This window comes from Phyllobates terribilis, unplaced genomic scaffold (genome assembly GCF_046119375.1).
Source record: "Phyllobates terribilis strain yellow unplaced genomic scaffold, ASM4611937v1 Scaffold_9__5_contigs__length_417890890, whole genome shotgun sequence".
Taxonomy (NCBI): Eukaryota; Metazoa; Chordata; class Amphibia; order Anura; family Dendrobatidae; genus Phyllobates; species Phyllobates terribilis.
In genome coordinates this window covers 116861395-116882768 of record NW_027362769.1, presented here as the reverse complement: position 1 = coordinate 116882768, position 21374 = coordinate 116861395, and the positions used below count along the sequence as shown (strand labels likewise).

At 44.9% G+C, this 21374-nt stretch overlaps 1 protein-coding gene across 1 annotated transcript in view; it reads left to right on the top strand.

Annotated features, from left to right (window-relative positions):
• Positions 1 to 21374, top strand: part of COL28A1 (collagen type XXVIII alpha 1 chain) — a 99529-nt gene that overhangs the window by 41181 nt on the left and 36974 nt on the right. Inside the window, exons 14-21 of the mRNA XM_073646119.1 lie at positions 6319 to 6387; positions 6533 to 6601; positions 6689 to 6757; positions 6860 to 6928; positions 18855 to 18926; positions 19183 to 19251; positions 20230 to 20301; positions 20548 to 20616. Of these exons, the coding sequence (XP_073502220.1) occupies positions 6319 to 6387; positions 6533 to 6601; positions 6689 to 6757; positions 6860 to 6928; positions 18855 to 18926; positions 19183 to 19251; positions 20230 to 20301; positions 20548 to 20616 (558 nt within the window). The remainder of the gene's footprint in view (positions 1 to 6318; positions 6388 to 6532; positions 6602 to 6688; positions 6758 to 6859; positions 6929 to 18854; positions 18927 to 19182; positions 19252 to 20229; positions 20302 to 20547; positions 20617 to 21374) is intronic.

Below are 21374 nucleotides of genomic sequence, written 5' to 3'. Positions count from 1 at the left end.
GCATAAACAGTTAGAAACCGACTCCATGAGGGTGATATGAGGGCCTGATGTCCACAGATGGGCGTTGTGCTCACAGGCCAACACCGTGCAGGACGCTTGGCATTTGCCACAGAGCACCAGGATTGGCAAAGTCGCTACTGGCGCCCTGTGCTCTTCACAGATGAAAGCAGGTTCACACTGAGCACATGTGACAGATGTGACAGAGTCTGGAGACGCCATGGAGAGCGATCTGCTGCCTGCAACATCCTTCAGCATGACCGGTTTGGCAGTGGGTCAGTAATGGTGTGGGGTGGCATTTCTTTGGAGGGCCGCACAGCTCTCCATGTGCTCGCCAGAGGTAGCCTGACTGCCATTAGGTACCGAGATGAGATCCTCAGACCCATTGTGAGACCATATGCTGGTGCGGTTGGCCCTGGGTTCCTCCTACTGCAGGACAATGCCAGACCTCATGTGGCTGGAGTGTGTCAGCAGTTCCTGCAAGATGAAGGCTTTGAAGCTAAGGACTGGCCCGCCCGTTCCCCAGACCTGAATCCGATTGAGCACATCTGGGACATCATGTCTCGCTCCATCCACCAACGTCACGTTGCACCACCGACTGTCCAGGAGTTGGCGGATGCTTTAGTCCTGGTCTGGGAGGAGATCCCACAGGAGACCATCCGCAACCTCATCAGGAGCATGCCCAGGCGTTGTAGGGAGGTCATAAAGGCACGTGGAGGCCACACACAATACTAAGCCTCATTTTGACTTGTTTTAAGCACATTATATCAAAGTTGGATCAGCCTGTAGTGTGTTTTTCCACTTTAATTTTGGGGTTGACTCCAAATCCAGAAGGTAAAATCCGGTGCCACATGCGATAAATCCTTTTATTCCAAAATTAAAAATCACAACATGTCCTTAGGAGGGGAACAACTGGACGCGTTTCGAGGACACAGCCCCTTATTCGTCAGTATACAAATGAATTAAAAAACAACACATTTATAATAAAAACTGTGACCACCCCTAAACATGTGTGATAAATTAGTATACAAATTAGGATATTAACTCCTACTTAGACAAGATTTGCGTGCAACGAATTCACATAGAATATTCAGATATAAACTTAGGAAATTTTTTTTTTTATATATGTAATAGATTTACCATATAAATGCACAGAAACAGAACATCTATAATATAAGGCGGGATGCGTGTCTCTGTCTGAAGCCTCGATAGACTGCGCATGCGTGACGCGCAGTCTGGCTCCAGACAGAAGCAGGCATCCAGCCGTTACAGGTAAGAGGAGGTGTATGGCACCGGAGATTGCGGTATGCGTAGACACTGAACGCATACCGCGATCTCCGGCGCCATACTTGCATACTTACCTGACCGGGAGTAGCGTTGCCGTGGCGCCTCTCTTCGCCGGAGACAGGAGCAAGAGTGAGGCGTCGGATCGGCGCGTGCGCACAGCGCTATCCGGCGCCATTTTACTGAAGACACATTTACAGTGTGTCTTCAGCAAAATGGCGCTGGACAGCGCGGTGCTCCGACGCCACACTCCTCCCCCCGGCCTCTGGCAGAACAGGCCACTGCAGCGCTCGAGTACAGAGAAGAAAGGTGAGTATAACTGTTTAGTTTTTTTTTGTATGTGTGTACAGTGTGAAAGTGGTGAGGGGACCATGTATATACCAGGATTGTTAGGTGAGGGGTACCACACATACCAGGGTTGGGGGGATGAGGGGTACCACACATACCAGGATTGGGGGGGTGAGGGGTACCACACATACCAGGGTTGGGGGGATGAGGGGTACCACACATACCAGGATTGGGGGGATGAGGGGTACCACACATACCAGGATTGGGGGGATGAGGGGCACCACACATACCAGGGTTGGGGGGATGAGGGGTACCGCACATACCGGGGTTGGGGGGATGAGGGGTACCATGCATACCAGGGTTGGGGGGATGAGGGGTACCACGCATACCAGGGTTGGGGGGAAGAGGGGTACCACGCATACCAGGATTGGGGGGAAGAGGGGAGCCACGCATACCGGGAGTCGGGATGAGGGGTGCCACGCATACCGTGAGTCGGGATGAGGGGTGCCACGCATACCGGGAGTGGGGATGAGGGGTGACACGCATACCGGGAGTGGGGATGAGGGGTGCCACGCATACCGGGAGAGGGGATGAGGGGAGCCACGCATACCGGGAGTGGGGATGAGGGGAGCCACGCATACCGGGAATGGGGATGAGGGGAGCCACGCATACCAGGAGTGGGGATGAGGGGCAGCACATACCAGCATGGGAGACTATATACCAATAAAAATGCTCGCCACCCGGGCGTAGAACGGGTTCAATAGCTAGTGCATATAATATTGTAAGTGCAAGCATATATGTATAATTTAATTAAAAAACATCAGATCTGATCTATAATTCATACCTTGCGGTATCCGTGCATTTAATTTCAATATCCATAATTTTTCTTTGTTATGGAGCACTTTTTCTCAATTACCACCACGATGGGGACGTGGTACTCTCTATGCCTCTAATATTTAATGTACTTATATTGCCCACATGTACCTCCCTGAAATGTTTGGAGAGACCTGATAACCTGATGGATTTTGAGGCAGAATTTGCTCCTGTAATATGTTCTGATATTCTTGTTTTAAGGGCTCTGATAGTACAGCCTATATAATATTTTGAACAGCTGACACAAGTTGCCATATAGACAACATGGGAGGTGTTACAATTTATATAGGACTCTATGTCATATTTTCTACCCGTGTGTAGATCAGAGAAACTTGAACCCATAGAGACATATTTGCACATACAGCATCTATTTTCACCACATTTATACATACCGACATATTACAGCCAGGTAGGACTTTGTACTTTATTATCCAAAAATACGCTGGGTGACAACATATTGCGTAGATCCTGATCTTTCCTTGAAACCACCCTACAACCTGCTTCCAATATATTAGACAATTTGTCATCCTGATATAATATGGGTAAATTCTTGAGAAAAATTTGTTTAATGTTGTAAAAATGATCACTATATGGCGTAGAGAAAGTTAATGACGATTTCGCCTTATTGGAACTATGTTTTTCTGATTGTGTCAACAAACCTTCTCTATCTTTAGATGTAGCTATAGATACAGCCCTATCGATCATCCATTTTTCATATCCCCTAGATTTTAGTCTCACTGACATGGTTTTAGCTTCCTCCTTAAAACCCTCTTGTTCACTACAATTGCGTCCAGCTCTAATGAACTCACCCAATAGTAAATTTTTTATGTTTTGGGTGACTACTTTCAGCTCTCAAGAGAGAATTACCGCTGAGGGGCTTGCAGTAAAGTTTAGAGGTAATTTTCCCTGTACTCACACAACCAGTCAATACGACATCCAAAAACGGAGTTGACTCCTTGTGAATCTCCATAGTGAATTTTAAATTATAGTTGTTATCCTCCAGATAATTTAAGAATTCTGCAACAGGTGGTGCGGGAGACCCCGACGACAGACCCCATATGAGGATCATGTCATCAATGAATCTCCCGCACCACCAAATATTGTTCCTATATGGACAACATTCACTGAACATTCACTGAATTCATATTCATATTTTTTTAATCAAATTGACGATTTCACTGACGGTGTTAAGGAATTTTTGTTATTGAATTTCTTTTGAAGAGTAATTTTTTCATCTTCAATGACAAATTTTACTTACAGCTTTGCGGTTGTCCGATGGGCTCTACGTTTTCCCCTTCACTGGCCAATGTTTATATGAAAAGATGGGAGGAAGAATATATTTTCAGTGAATGTTGTCCATATAGGAACAATATTTGGTGGTGCGGGAAAATAGATGCTGTATGTGCAAATATGTCGCTATGGGTTCAAGTTTCTCTGATCTACACACGGGTAGAAAATATGACATAAAGTCTTATATAAATTGTAACACCTCCCATGTTGTCTATATGGCAACTTGTGTCAGCTGCTCAAAATAATATATAGGCTGTACTATCAGAGCCCTTAAAGCAAGAATATCAGAACATATTACAGGAGCAAATCCTGCCTCAAAATCCATCAGGTTATCAGGTCTCTCCAAACATTTCAGGGAGGTACATGTGGGCAATATAAGTACATTAAATATTAGAGGCATAGAGAGAGTACCACGTCCCCATCGTGGTGGTAATTGAGAAAAAATGCTCCATAACAAAGAAAAATTATGGATATTGAAATTAAATGCACGGATACCGCAAGGTATGAATTATAGATCAGATCTGATTTTTTTTTATTAAATTATACATATATGCTTGCACTTACAATATTATATGCATGTTCTATTTCTGTGCATTTATATGGTAAATCTATTACATATATAATTTTTTTTTTTCCCTAAGTTTATATCTGAATATTCTATGAGAATTCGTTGCACGCAAATCTTGTCTAAGTAGGAGTTAATATCCTAATTTGTATACTAATCGATCACACATGTTTAGGGGTGGTCACAGTTTTTATTATAAATGTGTTGTTTTTTAATTAATTTGTATACTGACGAATAAGGGGCTGTGTCCTCGAAACGCGTCCAGTTGTTCCCCTCCTAGGAACATGTTGTGATTTTTAATTTTGGAATAAAAGGATTTATCGCATGTGGCACCGTATTTTACCTTCTTTATATATCCTTGCTAGTGTATGCTGGACACTAATCGGTGAGCCTGGGATTCCTGTGAGTATCAGGTGATATGAGCTAATTATCCCTTTTTTTTACTCCAAATCCAGGCCTCCATTGGTTAATAAATTTGATTTCCATTGATGATTTTTGTGTGATTTTGTTGTCAGCACATTCAACTTTCTACAGAACAAAGTATTCAATGAGAATATTTCATTCATTCCGATCTAGGAAGTGTTATTTGAGTGTTCCCTTTATTTTTTTGAGCAGTGTGTGTATATATATATATATGTATTATGGACTCACTATTTATGTTGTTCATTAATATAATGTTTTTATGAGATGCTTGATTCGCACTTTAGACATTTTGTGCACCTTACTCTATGAGGGGGACAGGGTTTGCCTGGGAGGGGTGTGGGTTGGCATATAAGGGAAAGTGGCTTAAGATGTGCCATTGTGCAAAAAAATTTGATCTGAGAGTAAGTGAACGTATATGTGATATAATGTTGGATGAGAAAAAATGACAAAGAAAATGGCATGAGTGGAAGACCTATAATAATAAAAACATAATTTTATTAGCCAATTTAAAAAGACATGATATTAAGATTAAGAATCTGTGAACGCATTGTGGTTTTGTTGCATGTTTTTTTGCTCAGATTTGTCACAAAACCTGAAGGATTTCCTAGTACCAGCAAAGTGAATCAGATCCCTGAAGTCTCGTGCAGACTTTGGTGCAGATTTGGTGCAGAAGTCAATTCTTTCAGCATTTTTCACCCATACTAAATAGTGGGAAAAACTCAAGTATTTTATACTGCGTTTTTCCTGCCAAGACATCAGTATTTGCAACAGATTTTTCTGCTGCAAATACCGAATGTGTGCACATACCCCTAGGGCCCATTCAAACATCTGATTTTTTCACGTATGATAAAAAAATTACCGATTATTCTAATCAGACTGTGATGAGACTTGATCAGAGTGTGGTCCGAGTGTCATCCGTTTTTCTCATATATAGAGAAAGAGTCTCTTCACCTTTTCTTTCTGACAGTCCTTAAAAATCGAACCGCACTAGGAGGTCATCCAAGTGTGGTCCAATTTTTTTTCACTAACCCATTGATTTGCCTTGCCGAGTCTTCACAATTTTTCGTGGACTGATTGATCTGAGAAAGATCCTGAGCATGTGAATGGCCCCATAGATATTCACGGGTACAAGTGCTATCCATGAAAAACACGGATAGCACTCGTACGTGAAAATCGGACATCTGATTGAGCCCTAAGTGTGTGTGTATATAGAGTCAATCCTTTTGTTCTCCCTGGAGACAAGTCCCTGATAGAGATGAGCAAACCCAAACTGTAAAGTTCGGGATTAGTACCGGAGAGAGACTCTGCTTCCTTTGGCAGCCCCCTACCCCTTACTATGACCATTTTACAGGACCAAAGATCGGGTCCTCATTGACTTCTATGGGGGTCGGGTTCAGGTACAAGTTCAAGTAGAGTTCTGGTACCCAAACCGAAGTTTGGACTAACGATCAGCCGAACCCGACGAACCTGAACTTCCACGACTCTGCTCATCCTTTGTCCCTGATAAAGGAGTCTGGCAGAGGCTCTCATAGGGAGCACAAGAGCTAAAGGTTTTGTTGGATTATGATGTAAAAGTAACTCACCATTTCATTGTATAGGGAGACCGAGGATTTGAAGGACCTAGAGGATCTCGTGGCCCACCAGGTCCTAGCCTTAAGGGTGATATGGTAGGATTTTTTAGGCAAACTATTTCATTTTCACTTAACTGAACCATGTATTAAGCTATCAATATTATTACTCACTTTCTGAATCTATAATTTGTCCTTTTATGCTTGATTTTAGTTGTTTTCTTATCAGTATCCTATTTTCTAGGGAGATTTTGGTCCTCCTGGGTTGCCTGGACCAATTGGTTTACCTGGTGTAGGGATACAAGGAGAAAAGGTAAGACATTAAAAAAAACATATTATAAAGTATTAGAGGAAGGCTACTGACCTTGACTGTAAAACAAAATATTTTTACTTCTTACAGGGAGTTCAGGGTCCTGTCGGGCCACCAGGTATGAGGGGACCACCTGGAGAAGGACTTATGGGGCCTAAGGTAAAATATACTAGTAAATAATGAATGAAAAATACCATATAGCTGCAGTTTGCACACACAGTTCATATAAACTTTTCTCACTTATTAACTCTTCTTATTTAGGGAGACCAAGGTTTGCCAGGAGAATCTGGATTACCCGGAGAAAGAGGAATTGGTGAACCTGGAACAAAGGTACTTCCCGTAATAGGATTGTTAAAGACTGCCTTTTATAACTTTATTTCTAAATCTGCACATTTACCCACTCTCATTGCTTTCCAAATGGGCCTAAAGGAAAGAATCACTGTGCATTAGATTGACCCCTGGGCATGGTGACCACAGAGTCCCGTCTAATCTGCCGAGATTATGTCTATTTTTCCTTGGTCCTTATTAATAAAAGTAAAATGTAAAACAAATCAGGAACCAATTAGCTGATTAAAGGCTCCTTTTCTGCACTACTAGACAGTCACACAGACAAAATCATCAGATTTTTCTTAAATGGTCACAGTAATTTTGACAAACTTTGCATAAATCAATAGTACAAGCACATATAAAAAACTTTGTAATATATCTGATCAGAGAACTCCGCTTTGTTCTCCACTTATAAGACACTTCTTTCCTGCCCCTTGAACTCACCATTTTCTCTGAAAAACAGCTCAAATCTGTCATGGTCAAAACAAGACTGACTGTCAACACACTGAGGAGTCAGGTTACACCTCCTATTATGCTCTATAAAGATGAGAAGGAGTGAGGGGCACTCAGCACAGTGGGAGAACAGGTAGACACAGGAAGGTAGATCGTGCTGCAGCTTTCAGCAAATGTTTTTCACTTTAGTGCTGAATTCACAGCCAAACAGCTCACTGTTTCTATATAATGTCTTCCGTCCTGTTGCTTCTGTCTTTGTGCTATAGATAGAAGAGCAAGAAGCTATTTCTCAGTGTGCACTATGTATGGGAGACTTCCATCATAGCTAGTCTCCATCCATCCACTAGGTTTGAGAGAAATGAAAAGTAGAGAGTTTTCAGAAGAGAACTGGATAAAAACACAATACAGAACACAAGTCATACAATGGCCAGTAATAGTGCTAATCCTCAGGTACCTACAGATGACAGCTTATTCTAAAAAGTTACATGACAGGTACAATTTAAATAGACAAGAGCTCAAAAGTGATGTTTACATTAGTGCCTTAAGGGAATGATTATATCTGCAATTTATTATCCTCAGATGTTGGTTTTTGGCTGTGCTTCTTACTGTTACATGAGAGCAGAGCTATGATGTGTGACTAGTAGTGTTGAGCGAACATGCTCGACACTGCACGGTACTCGCCCGAGCATCACGCTACTCGGGATGTTCGGCGAGCACCGAGCATTTCCGGGTTACTCGGGCGGGAGCTCGGGTCTCTGCCCTGCATGTTTGGCGCTCTTTACAGAGCCAATGAACATGCAGGGATGGCCAGCCAGTCACTGTAATGCCGCAGCCATGTTGTTTGTGGGCATTACAGTGATTGGCTGGCCGCACAGCGTCACCTCGAGTATTTAAAACCGGGCGCCGCCATCTTGGACACAGTCGCTCCGGATCAGACAGTGTAGGGACAGCGCTGCTGATTTAGGGAGAGATATATACTGCAAAATAGTTAGTGTAGGGTCTGTAAAGGCGGCCAGATCAAACAAACAGTCCTTCTCAGGACTAATATCCATCCCAGGTATATCAGGCAGGCAGGCAGGCAGGCTGTATAGGAGACGAAGTGGTTATACCAGCAAATGCTGCATTACAGTCCTGTGTGCTTCTGTTGCTGAAATTGCTGGACTTAGCTCCAGGTCCCGGGGGCCAGGAAAAATCCTTTTTTTTTATCTAAATCCTCTATTTTTTTTTCCTCCTTCACAATGTACAAATACCCATCTTATTAACCTTTTGGTGCCCCCCCCCAAAAAAAAGTGTGCCTCTGATTTTTCAGACACAAATATATCTGTTGAAAATAGTCTGGTGTAGGCCAGAGAAATAGAAGTGTGGTTTTGCAGTTCTATGGGCCATTTGTATCTAAAAAAAACTGTTTGAGTGTGTCGCTCACTGTTCAGCCGCAAATATATATATATTTTAAAAAGCCTGGTATACACCAGTAAATTATTACTGTGGTTTTGATGTTCCACGGTAAAACATCTCTATTATCCTGTTTTTGGCATTTTTTGCTGTATAGAAATAATAATAGTGTCTCCCTGATTTTTCAGACACAAATATATCTGTTGAAAATAGTCTGGTGTAGGCCAGAGAGACAGAAGTGTGCTTTTGCTGTTCCACAGTAAAAAATCTCTATTATCCTGCTTTTTGCATTTTTTGCTGTAAAAAAAAAAAATAGTGTCTCCCTGATTTTTCAGACACAAATATATCTGTTGAAAATAGTCTGGTGTAGGCCCGAGAAATACAAGTGTGGTTTTGCAGTTCCACGGTACAAACCTCTGTATTATCCACTTTTGGGCCATTTGTATCTAAAAAAAACAGTTTGAGTGTGTCGCTCACTGTTCAGCCGCAAATATATATATATTTTAAAAAGCCTGGTACACACCAGTAAATTATTACTGTGGTTTTGATGTTCCACGGTAAAACATCTCTATTATCCTGTTTTTGGCATTTTTTGCTGTATAAAAATAATAATAGTGTCTCCCTGATTTTTCAGACACAAATATATCTGTTGAAAATAGTCTGATGTAGGCCAGAGAGACAGAAGTGTGCTTTTGCTGTTCCACGGTAAAAAATCTCTATTATCCTGCTTTTTGCATTTTTGCTGTAAAAAAAAAAAAAAAAATAGTGTCTCCCTGATTTTTCAGACACAAATATATCTGTTGAAAATAGTCTTGTGTAGGCCCGAGAAATACAAGTGTGGTTTTGCAGTTCCACGGTACAAACCTCTGTATTATCCACTTTTGGGCCATTTGTATCTAAAAAAAACAGTTTGAGTGTGTTGCTCACTGTTGAGCCGCAAATATATATATATTTTAAAAAGCCTGGTATACACCAGTAAATTATAACTGTGGTTTTGCTGTTCCACAGTAAAAAATCTCTATTATTCAGGTTTTGGTAGTTTTTTCCATAAAGAAAAACAGTAGTGTCTCCTGACTGTTGTGACACAAAAATATATCTGTTGAAAATAGTCTTGTGTAGGCCCAACATCCCAGTGTGGTTTCGCAGTTCCACGGGTCAAATCGCTGTACTATCCAGTTTTGGGCCTTTGGTATCTAAAAAAAAAGCAGTTTGAGTGTGTCGCTCACTGTTCAGCCGCAAATATCTCTATTTAAAAAAGAGTGGTATACCCCAGTAAACAATAACTGTGGTTTTGCCATCCCATGGTAAAAAATCTCTATTATTCAGCTTTTGGTAGTTTTTTCCGTAAAGAAAAACAGTAGTGTCTCCTGACTGTTGTGACACAAAAATATATCTGTTGAAAATAGTCTTGTGTAAACAATAACTGTGGTTTTCCTCTTCCACGGTTCTAATCTACTCTTTATTACCCTTTTTCCATTGATAGTGCAAGTGTAAGCTATTTTACTTCATTTACAATGGGCAAGGCGTGTGGCAAGGGACGTGGAAGTGGACGTTCTGGTGATGGTTCGTGCAGAGGACGGGGCCGTGGCCAAGGTGAAAATGTGCCACAACCAACAGCCACATCTTCTCGCTCCCACTTCTTGTCCAAATTACTAGAGAAGCACAGAACAACACCAGTATTGAGAACTGATCAGTGTGAACAGGTTATTAATTGGATAGCAGACAATACTTCCAGTTACCTGGGCACCACCACCTCCGGTCTGTCTTCCACACGGTCAACTCTTAGTAGCCGTGAGTCTCGACCGCATACTCCTCCTCACCCTGATGCTCCTTCCTCCCACCATGCCGAGTGTCGTCAGACAGCAAGTGATCCCACACTTGGACACTCTGAAGAGCTGTTCACTGGTCCATTTCCCTATTTGGGCCCCTTGCCTGATACGCTTGAAGTGGTGGAAGAGGAGATCCCATGTTGCGATGCCCAAATATTTGAACAGCCACGGCCACAGGAAGTCGACGTTGGCAATCTGTCACAAGAGGTGGACGATGACGAGACACAATTGCCAGGAAGTGAGGAGGAGGATCGTGGTGCGCAAGTGGAAGAGGAGGAGGTGGTGGATAATCCAGTAACTGACCCAATGTGGAAGGAGGACATGCAGAGTGAGGCCAGCAGCACACAGTGGGAGGGAGGCAGAGTACCACAACAGGCAGGAAGAAGCAGTGTGGTGGCCGCAGACAGAAGGCAGGCAACCGTTCCCCGTAACACCAACACGAGGGACGTTGCCAGTACAAGCGGTAGGTCTTCCAGAGTCTGGAATTTTTTTAAAGACTCTGCTGATAACCCCAAAAAGGCCATATGTTCCACCTGCCATGCCAGCATCATCAGGGGTGAGAAAACTACCAGCCTGACCACCACCAGCATGATCAGGCACATGGCAGCAAAGCACCCGACTTTGTGGGGCGAAACCCAGGGTCCACGACCAGTGTCAGCGGGTGTCACCACTGCTTCTTCCACTGTTGTGCGTGCAATAGAACCCCCTGTTGTGTGTGCAAGGCAATCCCCTGTCCATACTGCATGTAAAGATGCCCCCTCCTCTCAGTCTTCACTTGTTATGGCAGTTTCTCAAGAAACAGCATCAACGTCCACGTCCACGTCCCACTGCAGCTTTCAATTGTCCATATCCCAGACCTTTGAACAAAAGCGGAAATTCGCAGCTAACGCCCCACAGGCCACAGTCCTAAATTCGCACATTTCACGACTGCTTGCATTGGAAATGCTGCCTTTTAGGCTGGTGGAGACGGAATCCTTCTGCCATCTTATGGCGGTGGCCGTCCCTCGGTACTCGGTCCCCAGCCGACACTATTTTGCCCGGTGTGCCATCCCCGCACTACACAAGCACGTGTCCCAAAGCATCTGCCGTGCCCTCAACAACGCAGTTACTGGGAGAGTCCACCTGACAACGGACATGTGGACAAGTGCTTGTGGCCAGGGATGGTACATCTCTCTGACGGCACACTGGGCAAACATAGTGGAAGCCGGGACCCAGTCGGACATTGGGACGGAACACATCCTCCCCACACCGAGGATTGCGGGCCAGTCAGTCAGAGTTGCCCCCACAGTGTACAGCTCCTGCATATCCTCCTCCTCCTCCTCATGTTCAGCCTCCATCTCAGATATCACCACATCAGTTACAAGCTGGAAGCATTGCAGTACTGCCTCCGCCAAGCGGCAACAGGCTGTGCTGAAACTCATAAGCTTAGGTGATAAACCTCACACTGCTTGTGAGTTGTGGACAGCTGTGAAAGAGCAGGCAGATCTGTGGCTGAGACCGCTGAACCTACATCCTGGCATGGTCGTGTGTGACAATGGCCGTAACCTGGTGGCAGCTCTCAGGCGAGGTGAGATCACACACGTACCATGCCTGGCTCATGTGCTTAACCTCGTGGTTCAGCGGTTTCTTAAATCGTACCCCGAGTTGCCAGATCTGCTCGTGAAAGTACGCCGCCTGTCAGCTCATTTTCGCAAGTCAGCTACAGCTTCCGCCGCCCTTGCTGTGTTGCAGCAGCGTTTGCAGCTTCCGGCACACTGACTGGTGTGTGATGTCCCCACACGTTGGAACTCTACCCTCCACATGTTGCAAAGGATTTGTGAGCAGAAGAGAGCAGTTGTGGAGTACCAGTTGCAACAAGGCCGTCGATATTCAGGTCAGACTCCACACATAAGACCTCAGGAGTGGACCTGGATGTCTGACATATGTACCATCCTGACAAACTTTGAGGAGGCCACCAAGATGGTGAGTGGCGATGACGCCATCATTAGTGTCAGCATCCCACTTGTCTGTCTTTTGCAACGCTCTCTGCAGAGAATTAAAGAGGAGGCATTGCAGCCAGAGTATGATGAGATGGATCAAGAAGCCGTAGCGGGCGATTACACACAGCCCAGCCTCATCTCATCCCAATGTGCATTGGTGGACAATGAGGGAGAGGAGGAGGAGGAGGAGGAAGAACAGGAGCTGCTATCATGCGTTGTAGACGGTAGTACCTGTACAAGTGTCATACCGTCGGTTCAGCGTGGGTGGCCTGAGGACAGGGGGGAGGAGGAAGAGGAGGAGGAGGAGGAGAGCATGGTCAGTCGTCATCTTGGTGAGGACACGGAAATCTTCCCCGTTACCAGTCTGGCACGCATGGCTTACTTTATGTTACGCTGCCTTAACCGTGACCCTCGCGTTGTCAAAATGTTGGGTGACAGTCATTACTGGTTGGTGACACTTGTAGACCCCCGCTACAAGGAGAACTTTCACTCTCTTATTCCTGAGGTGGAGAGGTCTACAAAAATGGGGCAATACTAGAAGGCCCTTGCTGCAGAACTCTTAAAAAAACTCCCATCTGAACACGCTAGCGGCAGAGGTCACAGTTCGTTGCCCAACCAAGGCGTACAGGCGAGAGAGATGCAACTCCAATCCAGCAGAGGCAGGGGAACACTGTCAACGTTCTGGGACAGTTTTCTGACACCCGCCCAGCTTACAGGCCCTGAGGCGCGGGGTACTCTCACAAGGAGTGGAAAGTTTCAAAAGATGGTGAGGGAGTACCTTGCCGATCATACCAGCGTCCTCCGTGATTCCTCTGTGCCTTTTAATTATTGGGTATCAAAGCTGGACACTTGGAATGAACTCGCTCTGTACGCCTTGGAGGTCCTGGCCTGCCCTGCCGCTAGCGTGTTATCGGAGTGTGTTTTTAGTGCCGCTGGGGGAATTATAACTGATAAGCGCACTCGCCTGTCAACTGACAATGCTGACAAGCTGACCCTTATCAAAATGAACAAGGGCTGGATTGGGCCAGACTTCTCATCACCACCAAATGACAGCAGAGTAACATAAAGTCAAATCCACTGTGTTATTTTGGGAGGTGTATTCACATGCACCGCTTCACACCCACACATGGGTATACGCTTCCTCGTTTCGGCTGTTTAATCTTCTTCTCCTTATCCTCAGCCTCCACTACCACTATACCACCAGGGTGCCAGCATTGCAAGTTCCTCAGTCCTAATTTTTGGCAGCTTTTGCTGGGAAGCATAAGCAAATACCATGGGACACCCACTCCCCAATAATGGGACTTATGTTTGTAATATGCTGTACTGCATGGCTCTTGTAAGGGGCATTGCAAGTTGCTCCGTCCTAATTTTTGGCAGCTTTTGCTGGGAAAGCATAAGCAAATACTATGGGAGACTCACTCCCCAATAATGGGACTTATGTTTGTAATATGCTGTACTGCATGGCTCTTGTAAGGGGCATTGCAAGTTGCTCCGTCCTAATTTTTGGCAGCTTTTGCTGGGAAAGCATAAGCAAATACTATGGGAGACCCACTCCCCAATAATGGGACTTATGTTTGTAATATGCTGTACTGCATGGCTCTTGTAAGGGGCATTGTAAGTTGCTCCGTCCTAATTTTTGGCAGCTTTTGCTGGGAAAGCATAAGCAAATACTATGGGAGACCCACTCCCCAATAATGGGACTTATGTTTGTAATATGCTGTACTGCATGGCTCTTGTAAGGGGCATTGCAAGTTGCTCCATCCTAATTTTTGGCAGCTTTTGCTGGGAAAGCATAAGCAAATACTATGGGAAACCCACTCCCCAATAATGGGACTTATGTTTGTAATATGCTGTACTGCATGGCTCTTGTAAGGGGCATTTCAAGTTGCTCCGTCCTAATTTTTGGCAGCTTTTGCTGGGAAAGCATAAGCAAATACTATGGGAGACCCACTCCCCAATAATGGGACTTATGTTTGTAATATGCTGTACTTCATGGCTCTTGTAAGGGGCATTGCAAGTTGCTCCGTCCTAATTTTTGGCAGCTTTTGCTTGCAAGGCATAAGCAAATACTATGGGACACCCACTCCCCAATAATGGGACTTATGTTTGTAATATTCTGTACTGCATGTGATGCGCCCCTTGGGCCGTGTGTACACGTGTGTGGGATTCCCGGTGCCGGGTCTCTGGGGTCTGTAGTCTCCGTGGCGGTGACCCGGTCCCGTGGCTCAGGCTGGTCAAACCAGTGGCAATCTCTCTTAGGTTTTGAGGTTAATTGTCCGACTGCGCCACCCGTGGATTGCGGTCAGGGAGTACCACCGCTGCGAGGCAGACCGCTGAGGCTGGTGTTGTGTGCGCAGCATAAAATGGGATAACTCCCCTCGGAAGGAGTATAGCCTCAGGGCAGTGAGTCTGGATGATGGGGGTGATGGTGCACGAGCGCAGCAGGAATGACTCAGAGTCTTTGCAGTGCAGTTCAGGGTCTTTACTGATGATTATAAGGTAGACCCTCCCGGGAGTACTGGCTAGCATAAGAGGCCTGGTCAGTCTGTGAGCAAGCAGCAGTTCCCCTGGCCAGGTGGAGTTGTAGGCCTCCCTGTCTGTCTGCACTCTTCCTGGCTACCTTGCTGTAAGCGGGTAGAAGTAGCCCACGTCCCTGAGTGTACCGTGTAGTGCTCACCCATATGGCTGGTGACTTGGGGCCTTCTGTTAGCCTCCGCTCCACGACGGCGGTGCTGGTCCCTTGCTTGTGACTGAGCCTCCGGGCTTCAATGGCCAGAGGACCTGAAATCCCCTGCCGGCTGGTTTCTGCTGCTGGATATATAAGTCCTCACAGCTTCGGACTCCTGTGTCCGGTTCCTATTGTCTTCTGCCAGGGCGAGCTCTGCTCAGCTTCCAGCCCCTCATCTTTAGCTCCTAGCTCCTACAGAGCTCCTTGCTGTTACTTTCCCTTGCTCTCACTCTGACTCTGACTGTTCTCTGTTCTCTGACTCACTCAACCCCACCCCAGATCCAGTTTATAAGGGCAGAATTCTCCCCTCCCAGGACTGGGGCAGGAGGATGTTGCACGTTTAAGGGATCCTGACCAGGAAACCTCCCACTTGCTTCCGACGTAATCTCTATTACTGTGGTGACCAGACCCCTGGGGTGCCACACATGGCTCTTGTAAGGGGCATTGCAGTACCTCATAATTTTTGGAAAGCATTCCATTCACTGCTTAGGCCAACAGTGCACAGGAGACCCAGTTGCTATAAATGGAAAGAAAGGTTTAGTTAATGCCCTCTGACCTCCATGTCATTTCCAAGGGGCATTGGAGTGCCTCGAAATTTTTGGTAGGCATTGCACTCACTGTATGCCCTATAACTGTGTAGCCGAACCGCTCCTTTTGTTACAGAAACATATCCTACAAGACATATCTGGTTGTCTGGCCTGATATTGATGTGAATGGTCCCTGTTCCTCCTGCTCTTTCTCCTTTGCCACTACCTCATCCATCATTTATCACCTGAAGCTTTGTTTTAACGGGACTCATAGAACTGGGATAGTAGCAGGAAAACATCCAGCAATCCTCGGAGGAGGTAGGATATGCGCCAAAACGCTGACCTCCTCAGGCCTAGCCGCTACTACATACATGCGCTTGCATTACAACAAAACAAAGCAGATGCTAACTTCTATCATCCTCATCATGCTCCTCACCTTGGCACTCTCAACTCCCCTGATGGAGAAGCCAGGGCCCACCGGAGTAGTCTGAGAGTCCGGTGGGCTCGGCCAATGCTGCCCTAAAGCAGGCCAGGCTAAGAAAAGTGTGGGAAAGGTTACTGGTACAAATAGGGGTGGCTGGGGACCGAGTATGGACACCCGGCCACCCCCTGGAGGCTGGGGAGCAAGCGGGGACACCCGGCCACCAGGCGGCTGGGGTCTGAGTATGGATACCAGGCCGCCGACACCGCCATGGCGTGGTGGCCAGATTCCGCCTCCACATGCCTAAAAGGCCCAATTTAAAGTGCAAGCAAGCAAGCAGTATGGTATTGCAGCCTGGGGGTCGGTGGCTGGTAGGCTGCATACTTGGGCTTGCATTGCAAGGAATGGGAGAGGTACAATTGAACACTGCCCTGGGACAAGGACTTGAATGGGGATAGTTGCAAGTCTGCAACGACAGGTGCAAGGTGGGAGGCATCTTCGCATGTACCATGAACAGGGGTTTGGCATGCACACACTACAGCGGAATAGGCTCTCCTTCCCACTAAATGCACTGGGGAGGGCACAGGTAATGTTTTGGTATAACGCGCTTCATCTTATGTATAAGGCACACCAGGACAAATAGGGGCTGCTGGGGACTGAGTATGGATACCTCGCTGCCAAAGCAGCCATGAGGTAGTGGCCAGCTTCGGCCTCCTCTAAACTAAAAGGCCCCATTTCAAGTGCAAGCTAGCAGTATGAATTGCAGTCTGGGGGTGGGTGGGTGGCAGGCTGCACACTTACACTTGCATTAAAAGAAAACATAGCAGATGCTAACTTCTGTCATCATCATCATGCTCCTCACCTTGGCACTCTCAACTCCACCGATGGAGAAGTCAGGGCCCACTGGAGGAGTCTGGTTCTCTGGTGGGCTCGTCCAATGCTGCCTAAAGCAGGTCGGGCTAAGAAAAGTGTGTGGGGGGATGTTCCAAGGAGAAATGGGGGCGTCTGGGGACCGTTTATGGACACCCGACTGCCCCCAGGCGGCTGGGGACCGTGTGGACACTCGGCCGCGGGGCGGCTGGGGACTGAGTATGGACACCCGGCCGCCGGGCGGCTGGGGACTGAGTATGGATTCCAGGCCGCCAACACAGCCATGACGTGGTGGCCAGATTCCGCCTCCACATGCCTAAAAGGCCCAATTTCAAGTTCAAGCAAGCAAGCAGTATGGTATTGCAGCCTAGCGGTGGGTGGGTGGCAGGCTGCATACTTGCGCTTGTATTGCAAGGAATGGGGGAGGTAGAATTGAACACTGCCCTGGGACTAGAACTTGCATGGGGATAGTTGCAAGTCTGCATCTTCTGATGCGGCAAGGATCACTTTTGATGGGCACACTTTTAGACAGTGACCTGGGAGTCAGAGATGCTTCTTGGGGTCTTCCCCATGCTGTTCCAATGTCTTTTCAGCACTTTATGCATGTGTCACACAGCACATGGCCAGATAAGGTTGTAAAATGTTAAAATGACATTTCCTGGTGAATGCATTTGTCATAGTTGAAAGCAATACAAAAGTGCAAAAACGCATAAAAAATGCTACTTGTGAACATAGCCGAAGGTGTGGAGGAGTATTTTTGTTTTTGGTCATTTATTTTAACTTATACACAAGTCTTTTCCCTGGAAATGATGTTCCTTAACATATTTCACAGGAAAAAAGTTTCACTTTCGTTTTATTGTGAGCCTGTAAAAGTGGCTTAATACCTCTGACCACGTTGTTGACAGCAGTGACCTGGGGGTCAGAAATGCTTCCTGGGGCGATCCCCATGCTGTCCCCATGTCATTTGAGCACTGTCACTATCATTTTGGGCACTTGTTAGGCTTTTAAAAGACTGCCGGGGGTGCCACTGCAAAAATGCTCGAGTCTCCCATAGACTAACATTGGGCTCGTTGCTCGGGTCGAGCACCCGAGTATCACGGCGAGCTCGGCCCGAGCTTCGAGCACCCGAGCATTTTAGTGCTCGCTCAACACTAGTGACTACAGTTTAGCTACACTGCCTGTAGGGAGCCTAAGGTAGACTGAGACATGCCCCCTGCATCATTATTGGCTCAGGCTGCTGCTTTCTTCTTCGATCTACTGCTCTGCTACTTCTGATTGGTTGATGTGTATAAACAAAGGCTTTCCAGGAATTCAGTACATAAAGAGCTATATTTTATTACTGCAAAGGCAGAACTAAATTAAAGTGCAGAATTACTAAACCACTAAACTTATTAACAGGGAACCTGTACAGTCACTGTTATGCTAAGTACAGTAATTGCACAATACAATTATGATTGAAAGATCTTCAGCTCATATGTGTATGCAGTGGTGCATTCGACTACAAACCCTATTCTTATGAGGACTTATAGCACCAACAAGTTCTTATTAAAGTAACAGTGGTATAAATAAACTATTTAAATATATAAATTATTAAAACATACAAATGTTTAATAAAAAGAAGAAGGCTAAAGATAAAAGACATCAAATGTAGAAACAAAATAAATTAAAAGTACAGCGTATTGATATATTCTAATGTGCAGCTGTTTCAACTCTGCTCTTTATATTTTTAGGGTGAACCTGGATCTGCAGGATTAGCTGGATTACCCGGTTTACCAGGAGAAGATGGTGCCCCCGGGCAAAAGGTTTAAATGTCTATAAATATTATATTTCTGTAGAAATTTTAATTCTAATTTGTGTATATTTCAGTTTGAAATTTTAGATTTTTAGCCTAAATTATAATAATGCATAAATAGAAAAAATAACCAATATGTCTAATGATTGTGATCGTTGCTGAATGAATGTTACAATTCTAGAAAGTAGTTATACATGTAGTGAAAAATGGTTCTTAATACTAAAGCCGTCAAGAACACAAAAAAATAGATTTTTATTTTATTTTAGGGTGAGCCAGGACTTCCAGGTCTCAGGGGTCCAGAAGGGTCTCCTGGTATTGGCATTCAAGGGGAAAAGGTAAGTCCCAAATATTACAATTTATGTATAAACATTTTTATATTAAAAATGTTTTTTTAGCTACTGGAATCAAGCTGATTGGTCCAACTGAATATCATTATTTTGTTGTAATAGTATATTAATCGGTGTCTTACTGCAAATTGTGTTGTTTTGTTTATTATCTTTGTAAGTTAATACGAAATAACGAGGAGAGAAAGAGGAAGGAAGAAAAAATTATTTTTTATAGTTTTATATATATATTGTAGGGATTCACTCTCTCAAGTAGGCATTAGGTAGTGTTCACAAAGGCAAAACGGTTTGGTTCAAAGAGGTGAAGTTTTACTGCTTTCATAAAACTCAAAGGGATTCAAAACCAAAAGCAGCCTCTTTTGGGCACAAAGGTAACAAAGAAAATAAACAGTTCATTTAGTAGGACACATGTGTTTGTGCGGGCTCACCTGAACAGATTACCGTACTTTCTCCCAGAAAAAATTTCATACATAGTAGAGGACCGATCTCATCAGTCTCGGTATCCCCTTCAGCCCGAGCTCCAGCAGCTTACAGATCACTTGGTTCTCTTCAGCTTCAACACACAGACTGCACAGCTTTCCTAGCTGAACCAGGTAGTCTCCAATCAGAGAGAGACCCCGGCACTTCTCTCTCTCAGCTACAGCTCACATTTTGGCTGGTCACTCTCCAGCTCCAGCACACTCGACTCTGCCCCATCCAGCAGACTGACCCACCTAGTGAACACAGGCCCTGGTCTTTAGTTAAAGCAAGTCATGTGCATATAATCAAGACCTGCAGTGCTAGGATTTAACCCTGTACTACCTGGCTTTGCTACAATATACTCCTTTTCCTTCTTTTTTATTTTCTTCTTACCTCTTTCCCTCCTCTGTATTTAGCATTAACTCACAAAGATATATACATATATATATATATTATTGCCTTGTTAAAACGCTATTGTAGCATGATCCCATGTTGTGTTTTTTTTGCTAGGGTGACCAAGGACAGCGTGGTATTCGTGGGTTAACAGGCCCCCCAGGACCTGCAGGACCATCAGGACCAAAAGTAATCAAATGCCATTGTTATGAAAAGGAAAATGTGTTGAGAAACATATGTCAGGCATACTATTTTTACCCTAGTCAATGTTATATACAAATTAATTTTCTTAAATGGTTTAAAGTTACTGGTGGCGAAAAGCTTTGATAGGGTTATGTCATAGACATAAATTAAGGATTCTTGATTATGAAAAAAAATTAGCAAATTTGTATTGCACTGCTTTTTAACAAAGCAAATTCTTCCGTGTTTTTTTAGGGTGAACCTGGTGCTGCAGGACGGATTGGCTTGCCAGGTCCTCCCGGTCGGGCAATAGTGGGTCCTAAGGTAAGCTTTCTTGTTAGATGTAATTCAGTATCTTAAATGTGGCACACATAAATAAATGAGATCTAAGGGGTAAGGTTTCTCCTTGTGGAGAGTGACATGACAGGTCTGGCATGCCAGGATGAGGAGACTTAAACGCCTTCCATGCTCCTCTGGGAAATCAAATATGAAAATTGTCTCTTCAGAGAGGAAGAGGACTTGTCATTGTTGACCCTTTAATAAGCCTTGAAATATAACTTAGGATAAAAGCCAAATCAATCAATTTGTAGACACGGTGTTTGGGGGTATTGCCCCTCATCAGTACAAAGTATGAGATAAGATTTGGCTGGGTGAGAGGCTAAGACTGGGATCTAAGGGGAAGGTTTCTCCTTGTGGAGAGTGACATGCCAGGACTGGCACCGCAGTGTGAGGAGACTTGAACAACTTGTAGGACTGCTACATCCAATAGGTGGCACTTGTTAGAACTCTCCTGTTAGGTTTTTTCTATCTTGCTGGTCACATGACCTTGTTTGCCTATTTAATCCTGCTCCGCCCTCCTGGCCTTGCTGGACTTCATTGTAATTTCTACTCTTAAGTTAGCCTGGTGCTTAGTTACCTTTCTCAGTCTGTTTAGCTTGGTCTTCGGACCTTTATGTTCTATGTTGTGTGTTTGTCTTTTACTGCTACAATTTCTGCTAGGAGGTGCCCAACTTTATCCCAGTCCCTAGTTCTTGTAGGGATCCCTCCCTTGCATCTATAGGTCTTCGTACAGACTAGCCGAG